Source organism: Ceratotherium simum, chromosome 17, assembly GCF_057802395.1.
Source record: "Ceratotherium simum simum isolate JZ-2026a chromosome 17, ASM5780239v1, whole genome shotgun sequence".
NCBI lineage: Eukaryota > Metazoa > Chordata > Mammalia > Perissodactyla > Rhinocerotidae > Ceratotherium > Ceratotherium simum.
This window is the reverse complement of record NC_141916.1, coordinates 27402919-27426073: the sequence shown is the minus strand read 5'-3', so window position 1 is coordinate 27426073 and position 23155 is coordinate 27402919. Positions and strand designations below refer to the sequence as shown.

At 35.5% G+C, this 23155-nt stretch overlaps 1 protein-coding gene across 1 annotated transcript in view; it reads left to right on the top strand.

Moving 5' to 3' along the window:
* MUC19 (mucin 19, oligomeric) overlaps positions 1 to 23155 on the top strand; it is a 129800-nt gene that overhangs the window by 42713 nt on the left and 63932 nt on the right. The window contains 12 exon segments of the mRNA XM_087441908.1: positions 33 to 174; positions 830 to 861; positions 1399 to 1428; positions 2457 to 2498; positions 3016 to 3048; positions 3424 to 3468; positions 12542 to 12580; positions 13699 to 13755; positions 15200 to 15298; positions 15688 to 15753; positions 17280 to 17366; positions 22515 to 22607. Of these exon segments, the coding sequence (XP_087298034.1) occupies positions 33 to 174; positions 830 to 861; positions 1399 to 1428; positions 2457 to 2498; positions 3016 to 3048; positions 3424 to 3468; positions 12542 to 12580; positions 13699 to 13755; positions 15200 to 15298; positions 15688 to 15753; positions 17280 to 17366; positions 22515 to 22607 (765 nt within the window).

The following is a 23155-nucleotide window of genomic DNA, read 5'->3' as shown; positions in this document are numbered from 1 at the left end:
AGAGATGAACTGCGCATCATTTTTCCCTACAGGTTGTTATGCTAAGTGTCCGGACAGTGCCCCCTATCTGGATGAGAACACCATGAAATGCGTCAGTCTGTCTGAGTGCAGCTGCTTCTATAATGATGTCGTACCACCGGGTGGAGTGATCCAAGATAACTGTGGAAGAACATGGTACATTCTCCACTACCTCTCCAATAAGCAATTCTGTTTCTTATATTTTCACTTAGAAAAAATTAAGAAAAAAGTACATAATTTTTAACTCTGTTATGTCTACATGAGAAGGCCAGCATTAGGTTCAGTTTTCTATCAGTTATGTTAGTTATTTTGTATTTTCAGTAAATCAACATATCAACAAATGGTTTGTTAAATCTTAATAATGCAGAAAACAGAACAGAAAATGTCACTATATAGTTTTAGGTAAAAAAATTTTAATTCTATACATGGAAGATCATGCTTATAGGCTTTCAGATGGTGACATGGAAGCAAAGAGGTGCGTTCTATACTAGAACAGCACAGTCATCAAATAATGTCACGTTTGAAACTGAAAATGAAAGGACTAACTTAGCGGCTTGACTGCCAAGCATTCCTTTTGGTCCTAAGAACTCCTCAGTGAAATGATTAGGACTAACAGTACGCACACAAGAAACAAGCAATTTGAATTGATAGCAGGCTCTTGGGGAAACAATTATTTACTGTTGTCTTATTTGGTTCTGTTTTGATTTTCGCTGTTAGACAATTTGTTGTTTTAAATTTCGGAGATGTACGTCATTAGGAGTTAAAATTTCAACCTCATTATTTGTTTTTTTTTTTTTTTTTAAACTTTCAGCTATTGTATTGCAGGAGAGTTGGAGTGCAGTGGTGAGTCATTACATTTTACTCTAATTGATATGGAAAGATGAGATAAAGGGTTTGGGATCTTTTCAGACCATCTACAGCAGAGGAGTAGGTACTTAATGCTTTGAACTGCTGCTCAGCGGATTGAGACAATTCTATTCCAGTGTATTTGCTCATGCTGGGTTACTTCAAAACCAATGTTGCCAAGGTATTTCGAACAACTGTTAGATGGGGCAGTTCTTTGCTGCATATGTGGCCCTGCCTATGTGTAGGTTCTGGGAATTAAGGGAGCAAGACATCAGTCAAAATAGTTTCGTAAAGCGATGGAGTGGAAGGTGAAGAGTCATATAGACGGAATTAAATAATTAAAGGATGGCTCATGAGCAGCACATATCTTAAAAATAAATCTCAATAAGCTTCAAAAGAATACATGAGCTACTCCTTTTTTGTATTAAAAAGTGCAAGAAGTAAAAAAGAGATGACTCATAGGCAACTTAAGATTTAGAATTCTTTTCCCGATTTTTCATTCCTGTCAATAATAATAATTTATGATTATTTCAGAAACTACACCTACAAATTCAACATTTACAGGTAAAATCATAATTATGTTTTAAATGTGTATTTCTGATTTCTTTTCTGGATAATCCCTTATAATTTCACATGAATCTGTGCCAGTAAAAGATATGCTGATAAATCTGCTGATACAAAAATTTTAAATTAAAATGAACATTTACTAGAAAATATGTCAAAATATTATTTGATTATACTCTTTTGAATTGTTAGGAGTATGATTAGAACATACCATAGGTAATGTATGCTTATTAGTTAAATAAATCGTCCAAAGCTTGACATTTTTAGATACTTGCAACAAGTGGAATGAAAAAGAAGAAAATGTGGTCTCCTGTGAAGTAAATATTTTAAAAGTGTGATTACACTGGGAGATGATTTGAAAACACAGAAATAAAAAGTTAATTCATTTTTCTTAACTCATATATTTGCTGTAAGCTATAAGGAAGGGCGTTTCAGTTATGTTCATTCAAGAGATAGCTGGACAAAATGCAGTTTAACTTTCGTTTTAGGACTTTTAATTTACTGGCAATATAAGTGTACTTGGAGTTGCTGAAATACACTTACATACTTCAGTCTCGTGTGAGTCAAAGAGGGATTTCATTTCCTCTTGACTGATAAAATTGGAGGTGGTGTCAATTAAGAGATAGTACAGTAAATTGGAAGCCTTAGGTTTTGATAATATATTTAGCTGTGTGATCATCTGTAAAATGCTATTTATTTTAGTTATTTTTGGTCACTTAAGGCTAACGTATCACATCTCAGCATTCTGAACCTTATTTCTTGGCCTATAAAAAGACCTTATAAAGTTCCTGTAAGATTTTGGTTAAGTAGTAATAAGAGAAAATAATTAGTTATTTTTGTTGGTGGGCATACAATAAATATATAGTGTTATATGTATTGATTTAAATGAAAAATTGTTTTGTCGCTTAACCTCTGCACACAATGTCAGAAATTTTTATTTGCTTATGGCAACTGGTTTTTTGAACTAAATTTCCCAGCAAAAATTATTCAAGTAATCTATTTTCATAAATATTGTCTTTTCTAAACAGTTTCTACTACAACAGCTACCTCCATATTAAGCACCGAAGCAGGTAAAAAAAATGCTTATTAGTTATTTGGCTTCTAAACTAGCAGCAAAGTGAATTTGCAATTCAGGCATTTTGGCCTTTTTTTCAAATTTGTCATTCTCCGTTTATTCATTTCCTAAATGACAAGTAGCAAGATCTACATCCAGTTGTAATATTAGTGAAGAATGTATTCCCTATTTAGAAGTTGTGTGTCCTAAAAAGAACATTCTGCATACTACTTATTCAGAGAAAGTTGCTACTGCAGAAAATTCTAAATTCTTTGAAAATAATTTACAATTTCCCATTACTAACACCAAAGAATTTTAACTTTAATTGAATTATTTGTAATTAAAGCAGTGGCCAAAGGAGTACAAAAGTATATTAAATGTGTCAACATCCGATAAATGAATTTACTGTTACGTTTAATCACTTATTTGCATTCTAGAGATATCTAAACATGTCTAAATAAATACTTTTTAATCTTGTCTTTCAACACCATGTTAACATACTTTTCCAAACATTTGTCTCCTCCTTTGTATAGCAATTACACTGATAACCAGTAGCTCAGGCACAGGTAAGCCCTTATCTCCAACCACAACTTCATCAACAGGGCAGTAAAAAAAAAATGCAAAACTTTCTTTTGCAGCATTATACCTCTGCAATGACATTTTTAGGGAAAGTTTTTCTTATGTTTTGTTTTTAATGTTTTAGAGGAATCCTTTGGAAAAAAATGTTATACAAGATGATAAATTTCTTTAACCTTTTACTTGTTGTCTATGGATTTTAAAACTTTAATTTCACATTTTGACATCTATTCACCTATATGATCAAATTCTCTGAAATGTTAATTTCAAGTTGATTCATTTTATGTATGACAGTAGTATTCTCAGAAACATAACATTCCCTCTACACAAAACTTATTTTTTTTCCATTGTTTTCCCCAATTCAGCAGCTTCCCTTCCAAGGATTACAGCAACAAGCAGTGAAACAATAGGTAGGTGAATCAGAAAGCCTATAAAATGACAAAGTTTTTTACATATATTAAAAATTTTTTTCAACTTATATATTAGAATCAACATACCCACTCGCCTATACTTAGAACCATTTTCTTCCCCCAACTGAGTACTTTTTCTCTTTCTTCTATTTATTACTTCCTCTAGTGTTTTTTTAAAATATACTTAAATTCATGATTTTTTAAAATTGAGGTATAATTGACATACAACATTATATTAGTTTCAGGTGTACAACAGAAATAATTTGCTATTTGTATACATTGCTAAATGATCACCACAATAAGTCTAGTTAACATCCTTGAAGTCACAAACCGTGGTTTGCCGTCCTTGTATTCTCAATTGCACCTAGTGCCAAGCTATATAATAGTTAGTTTTCAGTAAATATTTGTAGAATAAATGAATGACCCTTCTTTTTCCCTGTCTAAAATTTATAGCTCAGGTTTTTTGTTTTGCCATAGAATTTCTGGTGAAGGTTAAACTATTGGTTAGATATTATTTATACTGACAAATCTTACAGTTGATACATCTCATTTATTGGAGCTAATATTCCTTCTCTAGAATACAAAGATATAGTGTAAAATGAAGACTAATTTTGGATTATAATTTTATATCATGACAGAATTATGACTATAATCTGGGGTACTTTTGTAATTCATAATGTTATCTGATTTATTTGGTAATTAATATATTGCTTATATTCAGAGGGCAACTATATATATCTTAAAGTATCAGCCATCATGGTGTGGAATATAATTAAAAACGTCTAAACTAACATATATAATTCTTATCAAACTTTCTCTTATGTTGAATATCGTTGGCAATGCTAAGCACTACTAGCTCTTCAATGTAAATCTTAGAAAGACTGACATGTTTCAGAAATATTTTTCTCTAATCTGTAATTGTAAATTAATTTCCAAAGGCCTAGTAACAATTTCATCCCAATCGTTCTTCTACGTTGCTTCATATACACAGCAGAATAATTTTTCAGTTGCATGTCATCTCAGCTGTAATCAATGGACTGAATTCCAAATTCTCAGCCTGATTCTGTTTCTAAAATGATTAATTTGGCTCAGTTATATAGCTCTCTTTTAGTTAAAATAAAATCATTCATTCAGCTATTAAAACTCTTGCATCTTGTGACTATTTAAAGAAATAAAATTGTTCTTGACTGTTGGTTTGATGAGTTGTATAGCTATACATGAGTCATAAGCAATTTGGATAACTATTTCAATTTGATGATGATATCTGCATCTTATATCAAAATAGACACTCAGAACCAAAAAAATTGGTTTGATTTTTCCAGTTTAGACATATATTTGCTTCCCCCTGCCTAAGCATTCAGTTTTGAACATAATATTCTGGCAATTTTATTTTGTCAACACTTTGCATTATAGCAAGCAAACTTTTCAAACAAAACAGAAAGTCATGAGTAGATTACCTAAAGAGCTTCTGTGAGCAACTGATGAAGTTTTAGATGTAAAATGTTTAATTAACTTTAAAGCTCTTAAAAAAAAATCTCATCAATAATCTTCACCATAGCATTTAAAAATTATAAATCTAATGTAGAGCTGAATTATAAGGAAAATTACCTAGGCGATTTTTTTCCTGAATTCATTAGGTATTATTTATGACTTTTTATGCTTCATCTTACTAAGTCCTAATGCTTATTTAATTTCTCTGAAATTCCAGTAGATATTTCACACTCTGTAAGTATAATATTAATATTTACTAAAATACTTTATTAGTATTGTATTGTAAGATATAGTTAATAACTTTTAATGAAGGTTTACTACATTCTAGTCATTAAATCAAGTACTTTTCATTCAATATCTCATTAAATCTCAACAACCCCTTGATTAAGCACTATTATTGTCCACAACTCCTTTCTCCTACTTATTTTATATGGGAGGAAATGAAAAGAGCTTAAATAATTTTTCCAGGGTTACAGCAATGAAGAAAAAGGAATTTTCTGGTATGATGTAGAGAGAAATCAGAGTTGTTTTTCTTTTCCTTATTATCCATGAAAGCCAGAAATTATAATCAGAAATTATAACTTCAAAGATGTGAATCATTAAGGGTGCCCCAAAGTTATTCTAAAATCAGGAGACAAAACTAATTTTTAGAAGTTTATTTTTTTCATGCTAACATTGTCCAGTTCTACCACAAATTGTGTGTGTTTTAAATAAATTTATTCAAATAATCACAATATATAGAAAACATTGGTTATCAAATCAATATCTTTCCCACATTTATTAATAACGTACATATAGCTTATCTTGTTGCTGGCATAAATTAGTAAGTGCTTATTCCCAGATGAAGTAAGGCATACACAATTTTTGTTATTATTTAAATTTATATTTTAAAATGATTAGTGATAAGAGTTGGTTTAATTTAGCTCCTCATCCACTATGCCACATCTTTTTTTCTGAGACTGTGCCCATATCATAGGTAATAGGTGGAAATTTAGAAGTTATTGAAATAATATTGATTTAGTTTCCCCCAAAATCTGTGACTTGGGGGCTTGGATCATGCCACTTGGTCATCTTTGTTGATTCAGTTAACTGGATAGTCATAAATTGTCTACTTCAACTTGTGCTATGGACTCCTGGACTGGGTACAAAATATTTGGTATAAAATGTGACATTTCTGAATTTTAACAACTGAAATAGATAACATGTCCATTTCGGACTGAGGAATCACAATCTATATACAGTGAAGATGGCAATGAGAAGACTCTCAGAAAGTACTAGCTGTGTGTTTACTGATAGTTTTATTTTGAAGCTCTAAAAGAAAAAAAAAGCCAAGTGTAGTGTTCTATTGTTTTTCAGTTTCCGTGTAAGAATAAAACATTTCGTTTTAAGGCACACTAAAATATTTTTTCTTTTTAAACTTTTTTTCTAAATTCATCCACTAAGCATCATGCCATAGTAAATATAAAACAGTTTAAAGTGTTTGCTTTTAGAACGTTTTTAAAAGAAATAAAGATCCTTCTTGAGGAGCAATTGCCTTGCACAAATTGTGGGTTTGAAAGTCACATCCGTTTCTTTTCTGACATCAATGGTTTAAAAGTTAAACAGCGTTTGACGTATTGTGACAAATCCATTCCTACATTATGATTTTTGTTTTTAAGCTGTCTAGCAGTGAACCTCGCTTGATGAGTGATGAGAAAAATGGATCCATCCCCAAATAAGAGTTTAGTCATTATTACTAGCAAAGTTTCTTGTTTCTTTCTAAATACAGTATGCATCAACTAAAAATATTTAAATAGATACTGAAAAGCAAAAGTTTAATGTTTTCAGATATAATACAGCTAGGAAGATACATCATTTTGAACATGTATTGCCTCTCCATAAACTGTCTACAATAGATGGAAAGATTTCTTTCTTAGACATGGAAACCCATTTCATCCAGAATTTTGGTTTGTAGTCTCAGTGTTCTACATGTAATTTCATTTTGGATAATATATTAGTGCTTTTGAGTTGAACCAATATGATTAGTGTGGTAATTTAATTTAGTCAAATCTTTCTGCTTTTATTTTCTGCTTTGTCTTAAGATGAATCAATTATGTATAAAAACCTACAATTCTTGAACACATAGGTAAGGTTTATTTTAAAAAGAGACTGGGCAGGGAGGCAGCTTTTTGCCATTATCTTATTCCCTGGGTGAAAAACTTTTGATCAAGTACTGGATCAAATACTTTCCTAAATCAAATACTTTTCACTGGCCATTTTTTACTTTTTCATTTTTTACTTATAACTTGAAAAGATAAAACATGTTATTTTAAAGTTTCTTTCCATAAATTTAAATGACCTGTCTCGGATGGATCTAAGGCATTCCTGCCAGATAAAAGAAGGAATGAGTAGGTCCTCAGAAGAGGACTGATGATTCCTTTGACTTTACACTCAAGCATCTTGGATAGAAGTTGAGGTATGATTTTATTGTCGCACATATCTTTGAGGTAAATAGCATAGAAGCGAAGTGCACTTATGGTGAATTTAGAAAAACATTACAGAAAACTTTAAAAGCACGAGGGAAGCAACATACAAACCTTAAATTTTTTCCCCATGTTTTATATATCTATTTTCTTTTCTATACAGTAAATGCTTTCAATAGGTTAAAATACTTGGAGAGATTCCTAGCCAACCACTCCAATAAGTATGTTCTTTTTAGAAGAAAAATTATGCATTTGTTGTCTTTTTTCTTCTTTATATTGACAGATCTTGACACTGAACTCTGTTCTGAGTATTCGACATGTATTATCTCATTTGATACAGAAAACCCTATGAAGTGGGTACCATTATTTTCCCCAATTTACAAATGAGGAATTGGAAGCACAAAGAGGTTATGTGTCCAAGGTTACTTGCTAATAAGCAGCAGAGAGAGGATTAAAATCCAGGACATCTTTTTCTAGGTTCCAGCCCTATGCTTCTGTGTTTTGATGTTTAAGAAAGAGAATAAAGTTGAATTTAATTTAATCAGTTATTGAACTAGTGACATATGCTTGCAGATTCCAATTTCAAATTGGGACTGTGTTAAAATTTATAGTTTGTTTAGTAACTTTTCATTAAAACTAAAAAAAGCTCTTTGACAATATAGAATACTGATTCATATCATTAAAAAGAGGGTTTCTGTTACCTAACACTTTGATATCTTAAAACGCATTTTTTTCTTTTCTCAAAAAGTTAAAATCTCAGACTGTTACAACTATAAGTTATATATAAATTTTCTTTGTCTAATGTGCTTATTCTAAAATAGCATCAATCATAGAAAGAAAATAATTGCATCAGGCTATTATAAAGAGCCAGATGACTGTAGTGGGAAGTGGAGGCAGACAAATAAGAATCTGAATCCCTTCTTTTCTACTACTAGCTGTATGACCTTAGTTTAAGTCCCTCAAACACACTGAACATTAGTTTTCTCATTTGTTAAATGGGAAGAATGGTAATATCTACATTACAGGACTTGAGAAAGGAGAAAAGATGAGAGTGCAGCTTAGCAGAATACATAGTGAGGACTCAGTAAAGTCAACTTTATTACTAGTAACATTTTTTTAACGAATAACTCATTATGTAATTGAACTTAGATTTTAGCAGAGGAGTTTAGTGTTTTTCAGTAATTAATCAGAAACACATCGCTTCCTGAATTAAAACCAATTTTATGGATTTTTGATTTTCTTTCAGAAATAAGATATTTTGCAAAAACTATAAACTTTGCAGTACCACATTTGTTGTTTCTTAGGGAAAATGTTATGGATACTCCTAAAGCTTATCTTTCAGACATTTATATTAAGTAACATGGAATCCATTAAAGGAAAATGGCAGAATAACTTTTTTATAAAAATTAAAATGGTTCTTAGAAGTAACCAAAAAACTTAGTGGTAGCTGGAAAATTCTAAGATTTTATTTTAAGTTTAGCGTGAGGTGAAAAATAAATGGACACAGTCACTCTGAAAATTTTTAGAGTGGATTACTACCTTGTAATGCACAGAGCTATCAATATTTTGGTAAAGGCAGTTCTTCCTATTAGTATTTATGTTTTGGCACCAAGGAAGCTGATACACAGTAATTCACAATATCAATTACTTTAGCATGTATGTTCATTTGCAAGTAATGAAAAAATCAATTGAATTTGTAATGGTTATGGATGTCAAAAAATGAGAACAGTAATGCTTTTTGTATCAGTGTTGGTAATTAAACCATGAAGAAAAGTGGATTCTCATATATTCCTGTTAGTAAAGGCTTATCCAGACTTTTATTGCTGTATCAACAATTTTGGACTTATATCTTCTGAAGTTCATTAGTGGGAAAAGGCAACTATATCATAGTAGCCTGACTGGTATGTACTCCAATCTATGACTAGTTTAGATAACTCTTATGGTCGTGATAAAAGATAAGTTCTTGAGATCCACTTTGGAGCATGTTGCCATGTTAGCCACGCCAATTACAAGGAAAAGCCTATAAATGTGTTCTTTCATGCATATGCTAAAAATATTTGCCATCTGTTCACTACCATCTATAGTGTACCACTGTGTTCCCCTTAACTCCATGCTGATCAGAGTATATTCAGATGTGGAAATTTTGGAGAAGATGTGATTCTACTCCATGTGATATTGCTGCTTTTAATTAAATATAATTGTCTTCAATTTGAAAGAGCTCAAGTTACGATCACTGGAATTCTTTAAAGGTTAAATCTATACTGAGTAATGGAATCTGCACCAAAATCTTTTGGAGTATTGAGGTCGGTCCTGCTATGTCATTATAATCTTGATAGTCTCTGTGGACAATAGTATAATAGTCTTTCTATGCTATCCTTGCATCCAGATCAGCAAGACATTTTAATTCAGATGTCTAGTTATTGTGTTCATTAGTGAGAAAAGATATCAAGATCTGAACTGGTCTCTTGGTGGAGTCTGCTTGATACTGATTTGAGAATTCTTCTCAACTAAAGCTTGACACTAATTTTGAGAATTCTCACATAAACCTTCTCTCAAACTACTTAACATACTTATGATATATCCACTTGTGAAGTAATCAGGGGAGACAGGATATAGTTTATTTGATATTGTATTCTATAATTTATAGTCTAATTTCTAATATTTTCATTAATATGGTGAATGGGTAATAAAAAAACTTAAAAACTACAAGGGTGGTGTATTATACATAGTGGCAGCACATAAAAAGCAGTATGAGTGACAGTCCTAGGTACTAAGTGACTTAGATTTTAGTCCCAGCTTTGTCGCTGACAGCAGTGATCTTGAAATCACTTAACTTTTCTGAGCCTAATTCTTTATATACAGAGTAGGTATAATATTTTTACTTCATTCATTCATTCAATTGACAAATATTTATCAAGCACTTATTATGTGCTAGGCACTCTGCTATCGTGAGAGATTTAAAGGTGAGTTAAAATAGACGTGACCCCTGGCTTCATAGAGCCTATCGTCTAGTTAGGAAGACAGATATCAATCAAGTGATTACAAAAACAAATGGAAACTTGCATCAAAGACGAGAGTTATGAAGGCTTAAAATGGGGGTGGTGGGGTGGAGACGGAGTTTGATCAAGTCGAGATGGTCAGGGAAGACTGAAGAAAAGATGATTGAGTTGAGAACTGACCAATGAAAGGTTAACTAGGACAAGAGGAGAAGGAACGTGCTCCAAAGATGGGAAACTTCGAACAGCAGCTATGAAAGACTGAAGGAAGCCCAGTGTGGCCAGACAAAAAGTGAGGATCAATTAGAGAGATTGTGGGAGAAGTTTTTCTTCTTTTTTAAGTGGCAAAACTCTATAAAATTGTAATGTGACATTACCATATAAAAATATATTTCCAATAGAAATTAAGACTGAGATACAGAAAATACTTGACTTCAGTATTTATGAAAAACAGAAATTAATAAAGGCTTATTTTTAAGTCCACAGACCCCCTCAACAAACGTTTAATAAACTCCGACCACATTCCTGGCAATGGGGCAGGCATTGGGAATGCAAAGATAAAAACATGGCCTCTTCCTTCGGGAGTTTACTGGTAACTTCAAATTTATCTGCACACACTTCTGGGAATATATCCAAAGGAAATGGAAACACTAACTCAAAAAGATATCTGCACCCCCACGTTCATAGCAGCATTACAGTAGCCAACACATGGAAACAACCTAAGTGTCCATTGATGGGTAAATGGATAAAGAGATTGTGGTATATATATATAGTGGGATATTATTCAGCCACAAAAAATAAGGAAATCCTGGGGCCAGGCCAGTGGCGCGAGTAGTTAAGTGTGTACGCTCCGCTGCGGTGGCCTGGGGTTCGCCGGTTCAGATCCTGGGCTCGTACCGTCGTGCTGCTTGATGAGCCATGCTGTGGCGGCGTCCCATATACAGTAGAGGAAGATGGGCACGGATGCTAGCTCAGGGCCAGTCTTCCTCACTGAAAAAAAGAAGAGGATTGGCATCAGATGTTAGCTCTGGGCTGATCTTCCTCACCAAAAAAAAATAATAATAAAATAAGGAAATCCTACCATTTGTGACAATATGGATGGACCTTGAAGGCATTATGCTAAGTGAGGTAAGACAGAGGAAGACAAATACTGTATGGTTTCACTTATATGTGGAATCTAAAAAAAACAAAAAACAAAACCACCAACTCATAGAAAAAGAGATCAAACTTGTGGTTACCAGAGGCGGAGGGTGGGAGGAGGGGCAATTGGAATAAGATGATCAAAAGGTACAAACTTCCAGTTATAAAATACCTAAATACTAAGGATATAATATACAGCGTGATGACTATAGTTAACACTGCTGTGTGATGTATAGGAAAGTTGTTAAGAGACTAAATCCTAAGTGTTCTCATCACAAGGAGAAAATTTTTTTTCCTTTATTCTTCTTTTCTTTTTGTTGTATCTATATGACAAGACAGATGTTAGCTGAACCTATTGTGGTAATCATTTCACAATATATCTAAACCAAACTATCATGCTGTACACCTTAAACTTATACAGTGATGTGTGAATTATTTCTCAATAAAACTGGAAAAATACATTTAAAAAATAATAAAATAAATAAATATAAAAACAAAATAACAATAACAACAACAAAACATAGCCTCTTCCTTCAGGAGTTTACTGGTAACTTCAAATTTATCTCCACGTACCTGCTATATTAAATCATAAAAATAAATCCTAAAAGGTATTTCTCCTTCTCGCCACCCCAAACCCTTATAGACTAAATGCTACTTAGTGGAAAAAATATCCAAGCCACAGCCAAGAAGAAATAGAATGAATTCAAGGAAATCACAAACTGCAAAATCAGCCTTTGCCCAACAGAGAATTAACTTTGTCATTGTTGATATATATTTATTCCATACACACACACACACACACACACACATATGCATTGGAAAATACATCATAATGTTACTATTTTTAAAATGAAATAAAAATTTGTTAACTCTCAGCACTAAATATATTGCAAACTACTGTGTACTGAAAACTAACAAGTGAGCAATCTTTCTGGTATTCTCGCTGGAAGTCAGAAAAATTCACATTTCTCTTTTTCTTGTCAGGAACAACTCTAAGTCCTCTCAGTGAATCTTTTACTACAGGTCAGTATATTAATTCCTGGTTTTATATGTGAGATAAAAATATCTAACAGCATAAATTATTAGTAACTTTGGGTTTTTAAGGCAGAATTTATATGCGAGTTTGGCTTTTGAAAAAATATTTCAAATAAGTAGTTTACTAGGCTTTTCCCACTGGTTTTGAACTTTTTTAAAAGCTGAATTTAACTTGTGTTTGACCAGGTTATATTGATTGGCTGTAATATAGTTTCCAGTTTCATTTTCTTTCTTATCATTAACTATTAACATAGCGTCCACAACAGTACCAAATGATATAAAGCTCAGAATTTAAAAAAAAATGAATATGGGTTGAGAGAAAATGTGTATATCTAATGACATATTTTGCTCCTTTAGGTGTTTTAAGTGTAAAAGTAGCAATTAGCTATTTCACAATAATATTTCATCATTGTTACCATCAGCCCTGAGTGACAGTGTGATTAGGGCATAAAGTTCCATTGAGTTGAAAGCAACCTTGTTGAGAAAAATGTGGGAAGACCTAGTGTGATCCTATTCAAGATTCAGAGAACATGATTTTGTTAAAAAAAAAAAAAAATAGCAAAGACTAAACCAAAATCTTAAAGGAAAATAATATTAGAACAAAAATCTTAGGGAACTCTGGACAGAAAGTCACTAGATTTATTATTTTATTTTCTATGGTAGGAATTGGTTGAACAGTTAAATCGTCCGTTGGTAATAGAGTCCAACCACACTTTAGATGAGAAGTTCATTTTATGTTTTTCTCAGGCGTTACTAGAACAGTTCCTGTCACCTCGACAGCTGGACGTGCAGGCTCAACAGGAGTGGTGGGCCCCACCTTCACAAGTCCCGGCCTCATATCAGCTAAATTAAGTTCAGAACACAGTATACCAGCCACAGCTAAGCAGCTGGTTTCAGGCAATGCTGCAGAGTATAATATTTTACAAAATGAAAATATCAGACTTCAGTGTAAAAATCTTTAGTTTTCTCACAAGTTGCTCTCTTAAAGCATATGATGGTGCTACAATTATATATACCCATTACCTTGAGAGGTGGTAGTGTGCATGTACTTTTTTAGCAAGTGTTTGTTTTTTCTTTTCCTTCCTCGGGGACAACTGGGATGTCAGCGAGTGCAACTACGAGAGCTGAAAATGGGAGCACAAGTGATACGGGCTTCAGAGCAGGTGAGACAAAAAATGAGTCAAGTACCATCCTCTTTCCACAAGTAGTCCCCCATTTCAAGTCAAGAACAGCTGTACCCTGAGTACAGCATTAGGTCATGGGGGTGCAGTGTCAGTGCTAAGTCAGCTGGATGACTTTGGGAAAAAATTCAATAATTTGTATTTATATATTAATAAAATATTAGTGATATATTTCAATGGCACACCATAATTTCTAAATTATGCTTAAATATATAAAATGTAATTTAATCCACATTACTACGGTGGTAGTTAGGTGTCTTTATTCCTATGAGGAAGAAACTATTAAAAGTTCTCAGAGCTGGCAGAGGCGGGATTAGAACCCAGGACTGTTAGCCTCCTCTGTAATAGTTAGCTCCACAGTTCTGTACTCTGTGCATAAGAACATCCATCCAACAAAAACCAATGAGGATATGCTTGTCCTTGTGCATCATTAACTAAATTGCTACTATTGTTGGTTTCATGAATAAAATATTATTGCCATTCTTTAAGCATAGATGATTTTGATTAAAAACAAACAAGCCTGTGTTCACTCCTGCCCCTTATGCAGTCAGTTTCTAATTTTAAGTACTTAAATTTCCTCGCCTCTGCATCGTATTTGCCTCTGCTTTTGTTCAGCTGTTAAATATTTCCCACCTAATCTCTGCAGTCGTACACCTAGCTCACCTTCCTCTAACGCAATGTGTTCGAAGTGTGGTTCCCAGCCCGACAGTGTCAGCATCTCCTAGGAACTTGTTAGAAATGCACATTTTTGGGGCCACCTGCCCAGAAGCAGAAGCTCTTGGAAGGGAACCCAGCAATCGTGTATTAAGAAACCAATGCTTATCAAATTCGAGAACTACTGCTCTAATGTTTCCACTCTTTCCCCACATCCCTCCCGATTAACACTCTAGTCAATACCACGCCAGAATGAACTTCCCAAAATTCAACTTTCATCATGTCACTTCGCTACTTAAAATCCTTCAATTGTCCTGATTGCTTTTAGGGTAAATCAAAATTCCTTTACATACCATTAAAAGGCATTTCTTTAGTGTATGCGTGGGACTTCTCCCTATGCGTTTATTAACTGCTCCATGGCCTAATTTTATTTTTCATATATTTATTTTCCCTTAGCAAATTTCTTGATTTAAGATTTGTGTCTTAAGTACTTTTTGGAATAATATATAGTTTACATAAAAAATAATGTGTTCAAAGATATGATCTGTAGCAGCACAAGTTAAGAAACTGGTTAATTCCAGTTAGATCAGAGAACTGACTGAAATTTTAGGGTGATGACCATTTAGTTTATATTTCCTAAAATTTGAATCAGAATTATTTGAGTAATAATGACAAGTCAATTTTTCTGTTTTTTCCAAATCTTCCCTTCAAAACACTGTCATACTGGATTGTCACAATAATTCGTATACTCTCCCAATACTGTGTGTATCAGGCGTAACAGGAGAGTCTGTTGGAACTCCCACTGGAATTGGCGGTGGCATCACAGCTAGATCACCTTTCACTGGTTCCAACCCCGCTGGGAACTCGGCAGGCAAGGCGCAGGCTCACCTGGGCACTTTGTCGGTGCTCCATTGCAAGCTTAGATGAGACCCCAAGTTCTTATGAGGAGTTGAAGTGAGTTTAGCAATGGCTATGACTTTAATAGCTAATAATTTTAAGACAAATGAACATGGGTAGTTTGAGCATTTTCACACAACCGTCTATATAGACTAGAGTTGCCAGATAAAATACAGGATGCCATTTACATTTGAATTTCACATAACTAAGGAACAATTTTTTAGTGTAAGTATGTCCCATGCCATAATGGGGGACATGATTGTTGTTTATCTGGAATTCAAATTCAACTAGGTGTCCTGTATATTTATTTGCTAAATCCAGCAACCCCAATGTAGCCTGAGCGCCATTGTTCTTTTCAATTAGGAACAACAGGAGGGGAAAATGCAGCCACCACTGGAGCTGCTGGGGAAAACACTTCTGGAGCCTCAGGTACTGAAAGAATATAATCAGAATAAATCCAGACAATAGGAATGTGATTTCTTTACTTAAAATTTTGTCAGAGGCATGGTTTCCTGGGAAATTTAACTATTATTTGTGAAATGTCAAGACTGAAGTTTAGGGGCCAGCCCAGTGGCGTAGCGGTTAAGTTCCTGTGCTCCGCTTCAGCGGCCCAGGGTTTGCAGGTTCGGATCCCGGGCACGGACTGACGCGCCACTTATCAAGCCATACTGTGGCGGCGTCCCATGTAAAGTAGAGGCAGATGGGCACATATGTTAGCCCAGCGTCAATCTTCCTCAGCAAAAAAGAGGAGGATTGGCAATAGATGTTAGCTTAGGGCTAATCTTCCTCACACAGAAAAACAAAAAACAAAAAACCCCTGACGATCAGAAATAAATCAAGAGCTATTCACTGTGTGTGTCACATCACACTGGGTGCTCTAGACAACATAGGAGAGGAGTAAGGCCGTTGTTCTCTTAGAGTTTCATTTTTGAACAGGAGAAATGAATATTTATGTGCATGCAAAGGCAAGAACCATGCAAAGCAGAAGATAATCAAAGTCAAGGAAATATTCAGCGACAAGTGTTGGAGTGGGAACTCAAGAGGAAATTCCAGTAAGGGAACTGATTAGTTGGGGTTAAAAACAACAGAATTATTCTATTCTGAAAAGAATCTGATGTTATGATTAGCGCACTATGACTATATCTATGTGCTTTAACTTGAGCAAAAACTCAAAACATAAGTAAGCTGAGTGAAATTTTGGGGGTATGTTCGATTTTAGGGACGTAAAGAGCAGTTGTATTTCAGGTGTCGGAGAAATAGAATTGAAAACAAAATCTTCTCCAGACCTGGAGACCCTGTCCACAGAAATAGTAGAGAAAGAAAATAGTTTTATTATAGAGTATGCCTTAGACCAGAATGTGATATGAATCACAGGCAATTTGCTAAGCAATTGTAAAGACAGAAAGAGATCTCACCAAGTAGACACATCCCATTACATACCTGTTCTCAAGAAAAATAACTAGTCCTCAAGTAAGAGGGCTTAACAGCACCATTTATTACACATAGTTTATCCTAAATTCACTTGGTAATTGGAGTGATGATCTGGTTAGTTAATTGGTTTTATACAAAGGAAAAATAAACTATTTTGATGACAGCAGGAAGCTCTGTAAATAGAGAGAGATGGGAGTGCTCTCTCCCTTGATGTTTACATTTCAAATAGCTAGCGCCCAGGTCCTTGAGAAAGACATTCCTGGGTCATTAAGCTGGCAAGAGGCCTATTTAGTTTTTAAAAAGATTTACATACATTTCAAAGACACAGAGAAAGAACTTAAAATTACAAATTTTCAGAAGTAAATGCTCTAAGAAAAGGAAGGGGGAAGTCTGTTTCTTATTTTCAATAGACAGAATTATCCTTTTATTTTAAGTTTTTATTTGTGTTGATACAGACCATCCTCATAAGATGATCAGTTTTATATTTTACTTAGCTAACTTTTTTTTTCTATTATAAAATTAAGCCACTCCTGGGTTATCAACTGGAACAACCCCTGAAGCTCGAGGTGGCAGCACCCTTGGGGAACCAGCCATTGGCATCACAAGTTCTGGTAAGTCAGACAAGACTGGACCTGACTTTTCAGCTGTTCCCAGCCATACATTCCTCAGCAGAGTGTGATCTGGGCTAAGGACCTGATCCTTAGTTTGCATAGATGCTCTTAGAATTGAGTAGCATTTAAGCTCAAGGAACCAATGGAAAATTAAAAAAAAAAAAAAAAAAAAAAAGAACGAAAGAGTGAGGAAAATGGTGGCTGCATACACTAGAATCAACACATACCTCCTTCTAGAAACCATAAATATCAACACAGAGCCCACACCTAGAGTGATTAGAGGAGACAGAGAAGACTAAGACTCCAAATGTAGCTGGAAAAACCCAGGACCCTGTCACCGTGGCTGAAATCAATGAAAACAATGACCAGGGATGGAGGAAAAGAAAAATGGTTTAATTTTGCCAGCAAAGAGGCTGCAGTGGGCTCATGCCCCAAGACCCACAGTACTACTGAGGCATTGGGAGTTGGGGTTTTTAAAGGAAAATCTGTGAGAAAGAATGTACCCTTGGTGACTGTGAGTATTTGTTGGAGGCGAGATCCCAGCCCTCTGGCGCCAAGCCAGCTGTTATCTCTATCTACAGCAGGAGATTTAGGGCTCCATCAATCAGTCTTCCCGCCTCACCTGAAATTGGGCCCTGGGGAGTGGAAGGAAACTGCTGCCAATTAATGATTACAAGTTTACAAGGTTTAAGGTAGGGGAGGGGGAGCTGTGGCTTTGCAGTCCCGTGTCCTCCCATCAGCCTGCGTTTAGCCAAGATAAGGGAAGTTGCAGGTGTCCTCCGTTTGTCTGCCCCTGTGATGAATGGTGGATTCGGCGCCGGGAACCAGGATTTGGGGAGCTTTAGCTTCTTGATAATTTCAAGATATCAGTCTCCCTATAACAAACCTCAAGAACTGGTCATTAGCCAGAATTTCAGTTTGTTGCCACCTGGGCTTTTAACAATTTATTACCTCCATTTGTCTTGCGGAATTCAGGGACACAAAGGATAAAACAACCAATATCTACATGTGAATGTAACTTAGAGAAGCAGGGAAGGGGGAATGAGTGCTTCCTGGTTTTTAACCCCATATATCCTGGGTTCAACGTAGGGGAACAGATATCAGGGCCAGCATCACAAAGACCGGCAAAGATGGCTCTGGGGCTCGTAGTGGAGCTGAGATTTAGGTCAGGGCATCCCAAAAGAGTGGGAGGTATAGAGAGGTGCTTAAGAGTGGTAGAACATAAATAGCACCAACTAGAGTTCACCCCTGAAGGAAAGGGCCCCACTCTGAGTGGAGAATACTGAGAGAAGACCTGAGACTTGGCAAGTCAGAACACTTGTGGATGTGGAGTTGAAAGAAAAGGGATAGGAGATTTCATAGAATGAGAACTGGCAGCCTTGGGAAGGCACTTGACGGCTGGTGGAAGAGACAGAGGCATATTGGAAGATGGAGGAATCTTTGGAGCCTCGACGTCAAAGAAAAAAGAAAGAATTATTTGAAGCCAAGGGTTTCAAGAAAACAGATAATAATTAAGAATTAGAAGACAGACAACAGGAAGGTGCCACTTACAAAAGAAGCTTCCCTTCACTATAACATAAGAGGAAGCCCTGGATCTGAGAAATCTGGTGAGCCACAAAAAAGCCTCTTTGCTGCCCACTGCATAGGATCTCCTGCTACTGTTTTGAGAAAATCTAATGCAAAAAGCATGAAAAATAAAAATAAATTTCAATATCTATACGAAGCTATTCCTTTGTATACATTTTCAGAAATTTTCAGCCATAGCAAGGAAATTCTAAAAATCTAGTCACAAAGCAGAGGAACACTAAGCATAATATGAACATGAATTTAAAATAAAGAAACAACTGCAGATATAAAGAGGCATCAAAATTATAAATTAAAAAACTCAGGGTAAAAATACATAAACAGTAGGAAGATGATAATTGGAATTTATGAAAACTCAGGAGAGATATTAAAAAAATCATTCCAAAAGTAAACACCCGATAACAACCGATAGGTTCTTTACCTGCCCAATAAAACTGCTACACCAGGCTTATGGCAAGGAAAGTTTTTATTTCAGGTGACATCAGCCTAGAGACGAGAGCTCTCAAATTTGTCCTGTCTCCCCAAAAGATGGGAGGCAAGAGGTTTTACAAGTTGTGAGGAATGTAGCTGCTCATAGGGAGGGGGACCCTGTGGCCTTGCTGGTCGGGCCTTTCCCATCAGCCTGCGTTTGGCCTTGTGAGGCTGCTGGCAGGGAGGAGGAGGGCGACATAAGGTGGGTGTCCTTCAACCATCTCTGGAGTGGATGGTGGATTCTGGTGCCAGGAAGCCAAGGAGTTGAGGTCTGAGAAGCTTTAGCTTCTTGATAACAGTTTCCCTGTAACAAACCTCAAGAACTGCTAATTAGCCAAAACTTCAGTGTGAGCCCAGCTTGAGGCCACCTGGGCTTTGAACAATTTGTAACTTCTATCTGCCTTGTGAAGTTCAGGGATACAAAAGTTTAAAAAACTTATATTTATGTATGAATATAACTTAGAGAAGTAGGGAAAGAGGATGAGTGCTTTTGGTTTTAACCCCAGATATTCTGGATTTAATGTAAGGGAACTGATATCAGGGCCGGTATCAAAGGTACCCCACAGAGGAAAAATAAGACTGAAGTACAGCAAAGAGATTAGAGGGTAGATTTCAGAAGACTCCCCTGCCCCCGGCCCTCCCCAAAAATTGCAGACATTTTTTAAAAAGATAAAGTGGATCAGAGGAGGACATAGTTATAGGAAACAGACAAAAATATTCTACATATATATTATTGCAGTTTCTGGAGAAGAAAAAGCAATGAAACAGAAAAAATATTCAAAACTGTAAATCAGAACAAGTTTCCTGAAATTCAAAAAAAAATACCTAAATCTACATATTGAACGGACCTACCATATTAATCCGGAACAGCGAATTCTGTGACTTATTTTAGAAAACTGTTAGACTTGAAAGATAAAGAAATTCTCCAGACCTCAAGGAAAAAGACAAAGTCATTAAAAAAGAAAGAAGATCAGTTTAGCGTTAGACTTGTCAGGAGTAGAGTAGCATTTATAAGATACTCAAGGAAAATATGGGCCAAGGGTTTTCTATCCAGCTCAATGTAATTCAAGTAAAAAGGTTATAGGAAAATAGTTTAAAAAATGAAAAAATTCAGGGAATTATATACCCATGAACCCTTCATAATAAAATCCTAGAGGATGAAGTGTTAAGCAACAAAGAGATGCTGTGAAAATGAACAAAAAGATGATAGCACTGACTATTATTAACAGTTCCTCTAAAACTAGAACAAAGGTTGAAAGAAAGATGGAAAAAAAAATATATGAATGTTACATATTTGACCAAGTAGAAATATCACATCAATAAATAGACAGGAATAAGATAGAAAATGAGATAAGCTTATAGATTAGGTAACATGTAGTAGTAGTCAAACAAATTATTTAAAGTTCATAAACCAAATAAGAGAAACTTAAGTTTATTAAAGAATAAAAAAATGAACATTAAGAAAGAAAATGGTGGGCCGGCCCCGTGGCTCAGCGGTTAAGTGCTCGTGCTCCACTACTGGCGGCCCGGGTTCGGATCCCGGGCGCGCACTGATGCACCACTTGTCCGGCCATGCTGAGGCTGCGTCCCACATACAGCAAGTGGAAGGATGTACAACTATGACATACAACTATCTACTGGGGCATTGGGGGAAAAAAAAAAAAAGGAAGAGGATTGGCAATAGATGTTAGCTCAGAGCCAGTCTTCCTCAGCAAAAAAAAAAAAAAAGAAAAAGAAAAAGAGGAGGATTAGCATGGATGTTAGCTCAGGGCTGATCTTCCTCACAGAGAGAAAGAAAATGGTATTTACTTAAATTAGAAAGTACAGAAGAGGAAGAGGTGAAGGGAAGAAGAAATTATGGGTGAATTTTATTGCTGCTCACAGGGGAGAACCAATAGACACTACCTGAAGGAAAATTGGGAGGACACTAATGGGATTATATAAGAACATTACTATAAAAATATAACCTTTCTGGGCCGGCCTCGTGGCTTAGCGGTTAAGTGCGTGCGCTCCGCCGCTGGCAGCCCGGGTTCGGATCCCGGGCATGCACCGATGCACCGCTTCTCCAGCCATGCTGAGGCCATGTCCCACATGCAGCAACTGGAAGGATGTGCAACTATGACATACAACTATCTACTGGGGCTTTCGGGGAAATAATAAATAAATAAATAAAATTAAAGAATATATATATATAACCTAACTATCAAAGAGAAATAAGGAGACGGCCCGGTGGCGCAGTGCTTAAGTTCGCTCATTCCACTTCAGCTGCCTGGGGTTTGCTAGTTCGGATCCTGGGCTTGGACCTACTCACTGCTCATCAAGCCACCTGGGGCAGCGTCCCACATAGAAGAAGTAGAAGAACCTACAACTAGCATATACAACTATGTAGTGGGGCTTTGGGGAGAAAAAAGAAAAAGAGGAAGATTGGCAGCAGATGTTAGCTCGGGGCCAATCTTCCCCGCCCCCCAAAAAAGAAGAGAAATAACAAAGTAAAAAAAAAGCAATTTAAGAGTTTGCATAGCCAAAGACAAATGGATGAAATTAGAATCCAAAAGCACGTTAAAATAATGTTTAATAGTAATTGCTATTAACTTTTAAAATTTTTTTCAAAATTAGGAAATCCATTCATATAGTTCATGATACTAATAGATCTAAGAGAAATAAAAACAGCTAGGTATCTACATAGAAGCTAAAAAGGCGTTTGGTAAACATTCAATAACAATTTCTGACGGGAAAAAACACTCCAAAGTAAACCTGCTCAAGCAGTGTCCATATGTGAGCACTGCTCCTAGACTCAATATCATGCGATTCAGTGACCAAGTCACTTAACCTCTGTAACCTCAGTTTTCATACCTGTAAAAAGTGGGCAATGTAATCTATTGAATGGGATGGTGCTGAGGATCTAATGACATAATGAATAAATGTATGTCAAACACATTTTTTGAAATGTATAAAGGGTAATAATTATTATTGATATAGATAAATGGACATTTCTGTAATCTTTAGTTGGAAGTCAATTCAACTTAGAATTGGTTATCTCATAGTTTAAGAAATTCTGTGAATGAGCCCTTTCTGTTTTTTCCTTTATAACAGGTACACCTGGAACATCAGGTGGTGCAAGTAGTGGAGGTGAGAGTACATCTGGGTCCCCCAGTAGTGGTGCTACAAGCTCTTCAAATAAACCAGGTGAGATGAGCAAAACAAAAAGTTAGAGGGCCGGCCTGTGGCTTAGCGGTTAAGTGCATGCGCTCCGCTACTGGCGGCCCGGGTTCAGATCCTGGGTGCGCACTAACGCACCGCTTCTCCGGCCATGCTGAGGCCGCGACCCACATACAGCAACTACAAGGATGTGCAACTATGATGTATAACTATCTACTGGGGCTTTGGAGGGGAAAAACAAAAGGAGGAGGATTGGCAATAGATGTTAGCTCAGGGTTGATCTTCCTCACACACACACACAAAAAAAAGAAACAAAAAAGTTACAAAAATCTGAGCCAGTGTAGAAACTTGTTTATAAAATGTTATTCAGTAGAATATTTATTCAGCTGAAAGTCTTTCCTGCTTGAAAATTAGAGCACTGTAATTCAAATATTATGTGAATCAATTAGGAAGATTGCCATTAAATTCTTTGTTTGTTACTCAGTATTTATGCACTATTGGGGTATTAGTTAGTGCCACCCATGATGTCACCAATAATGACAGTGATCCAACGGTTCAGGTGTTCTCCATTACTA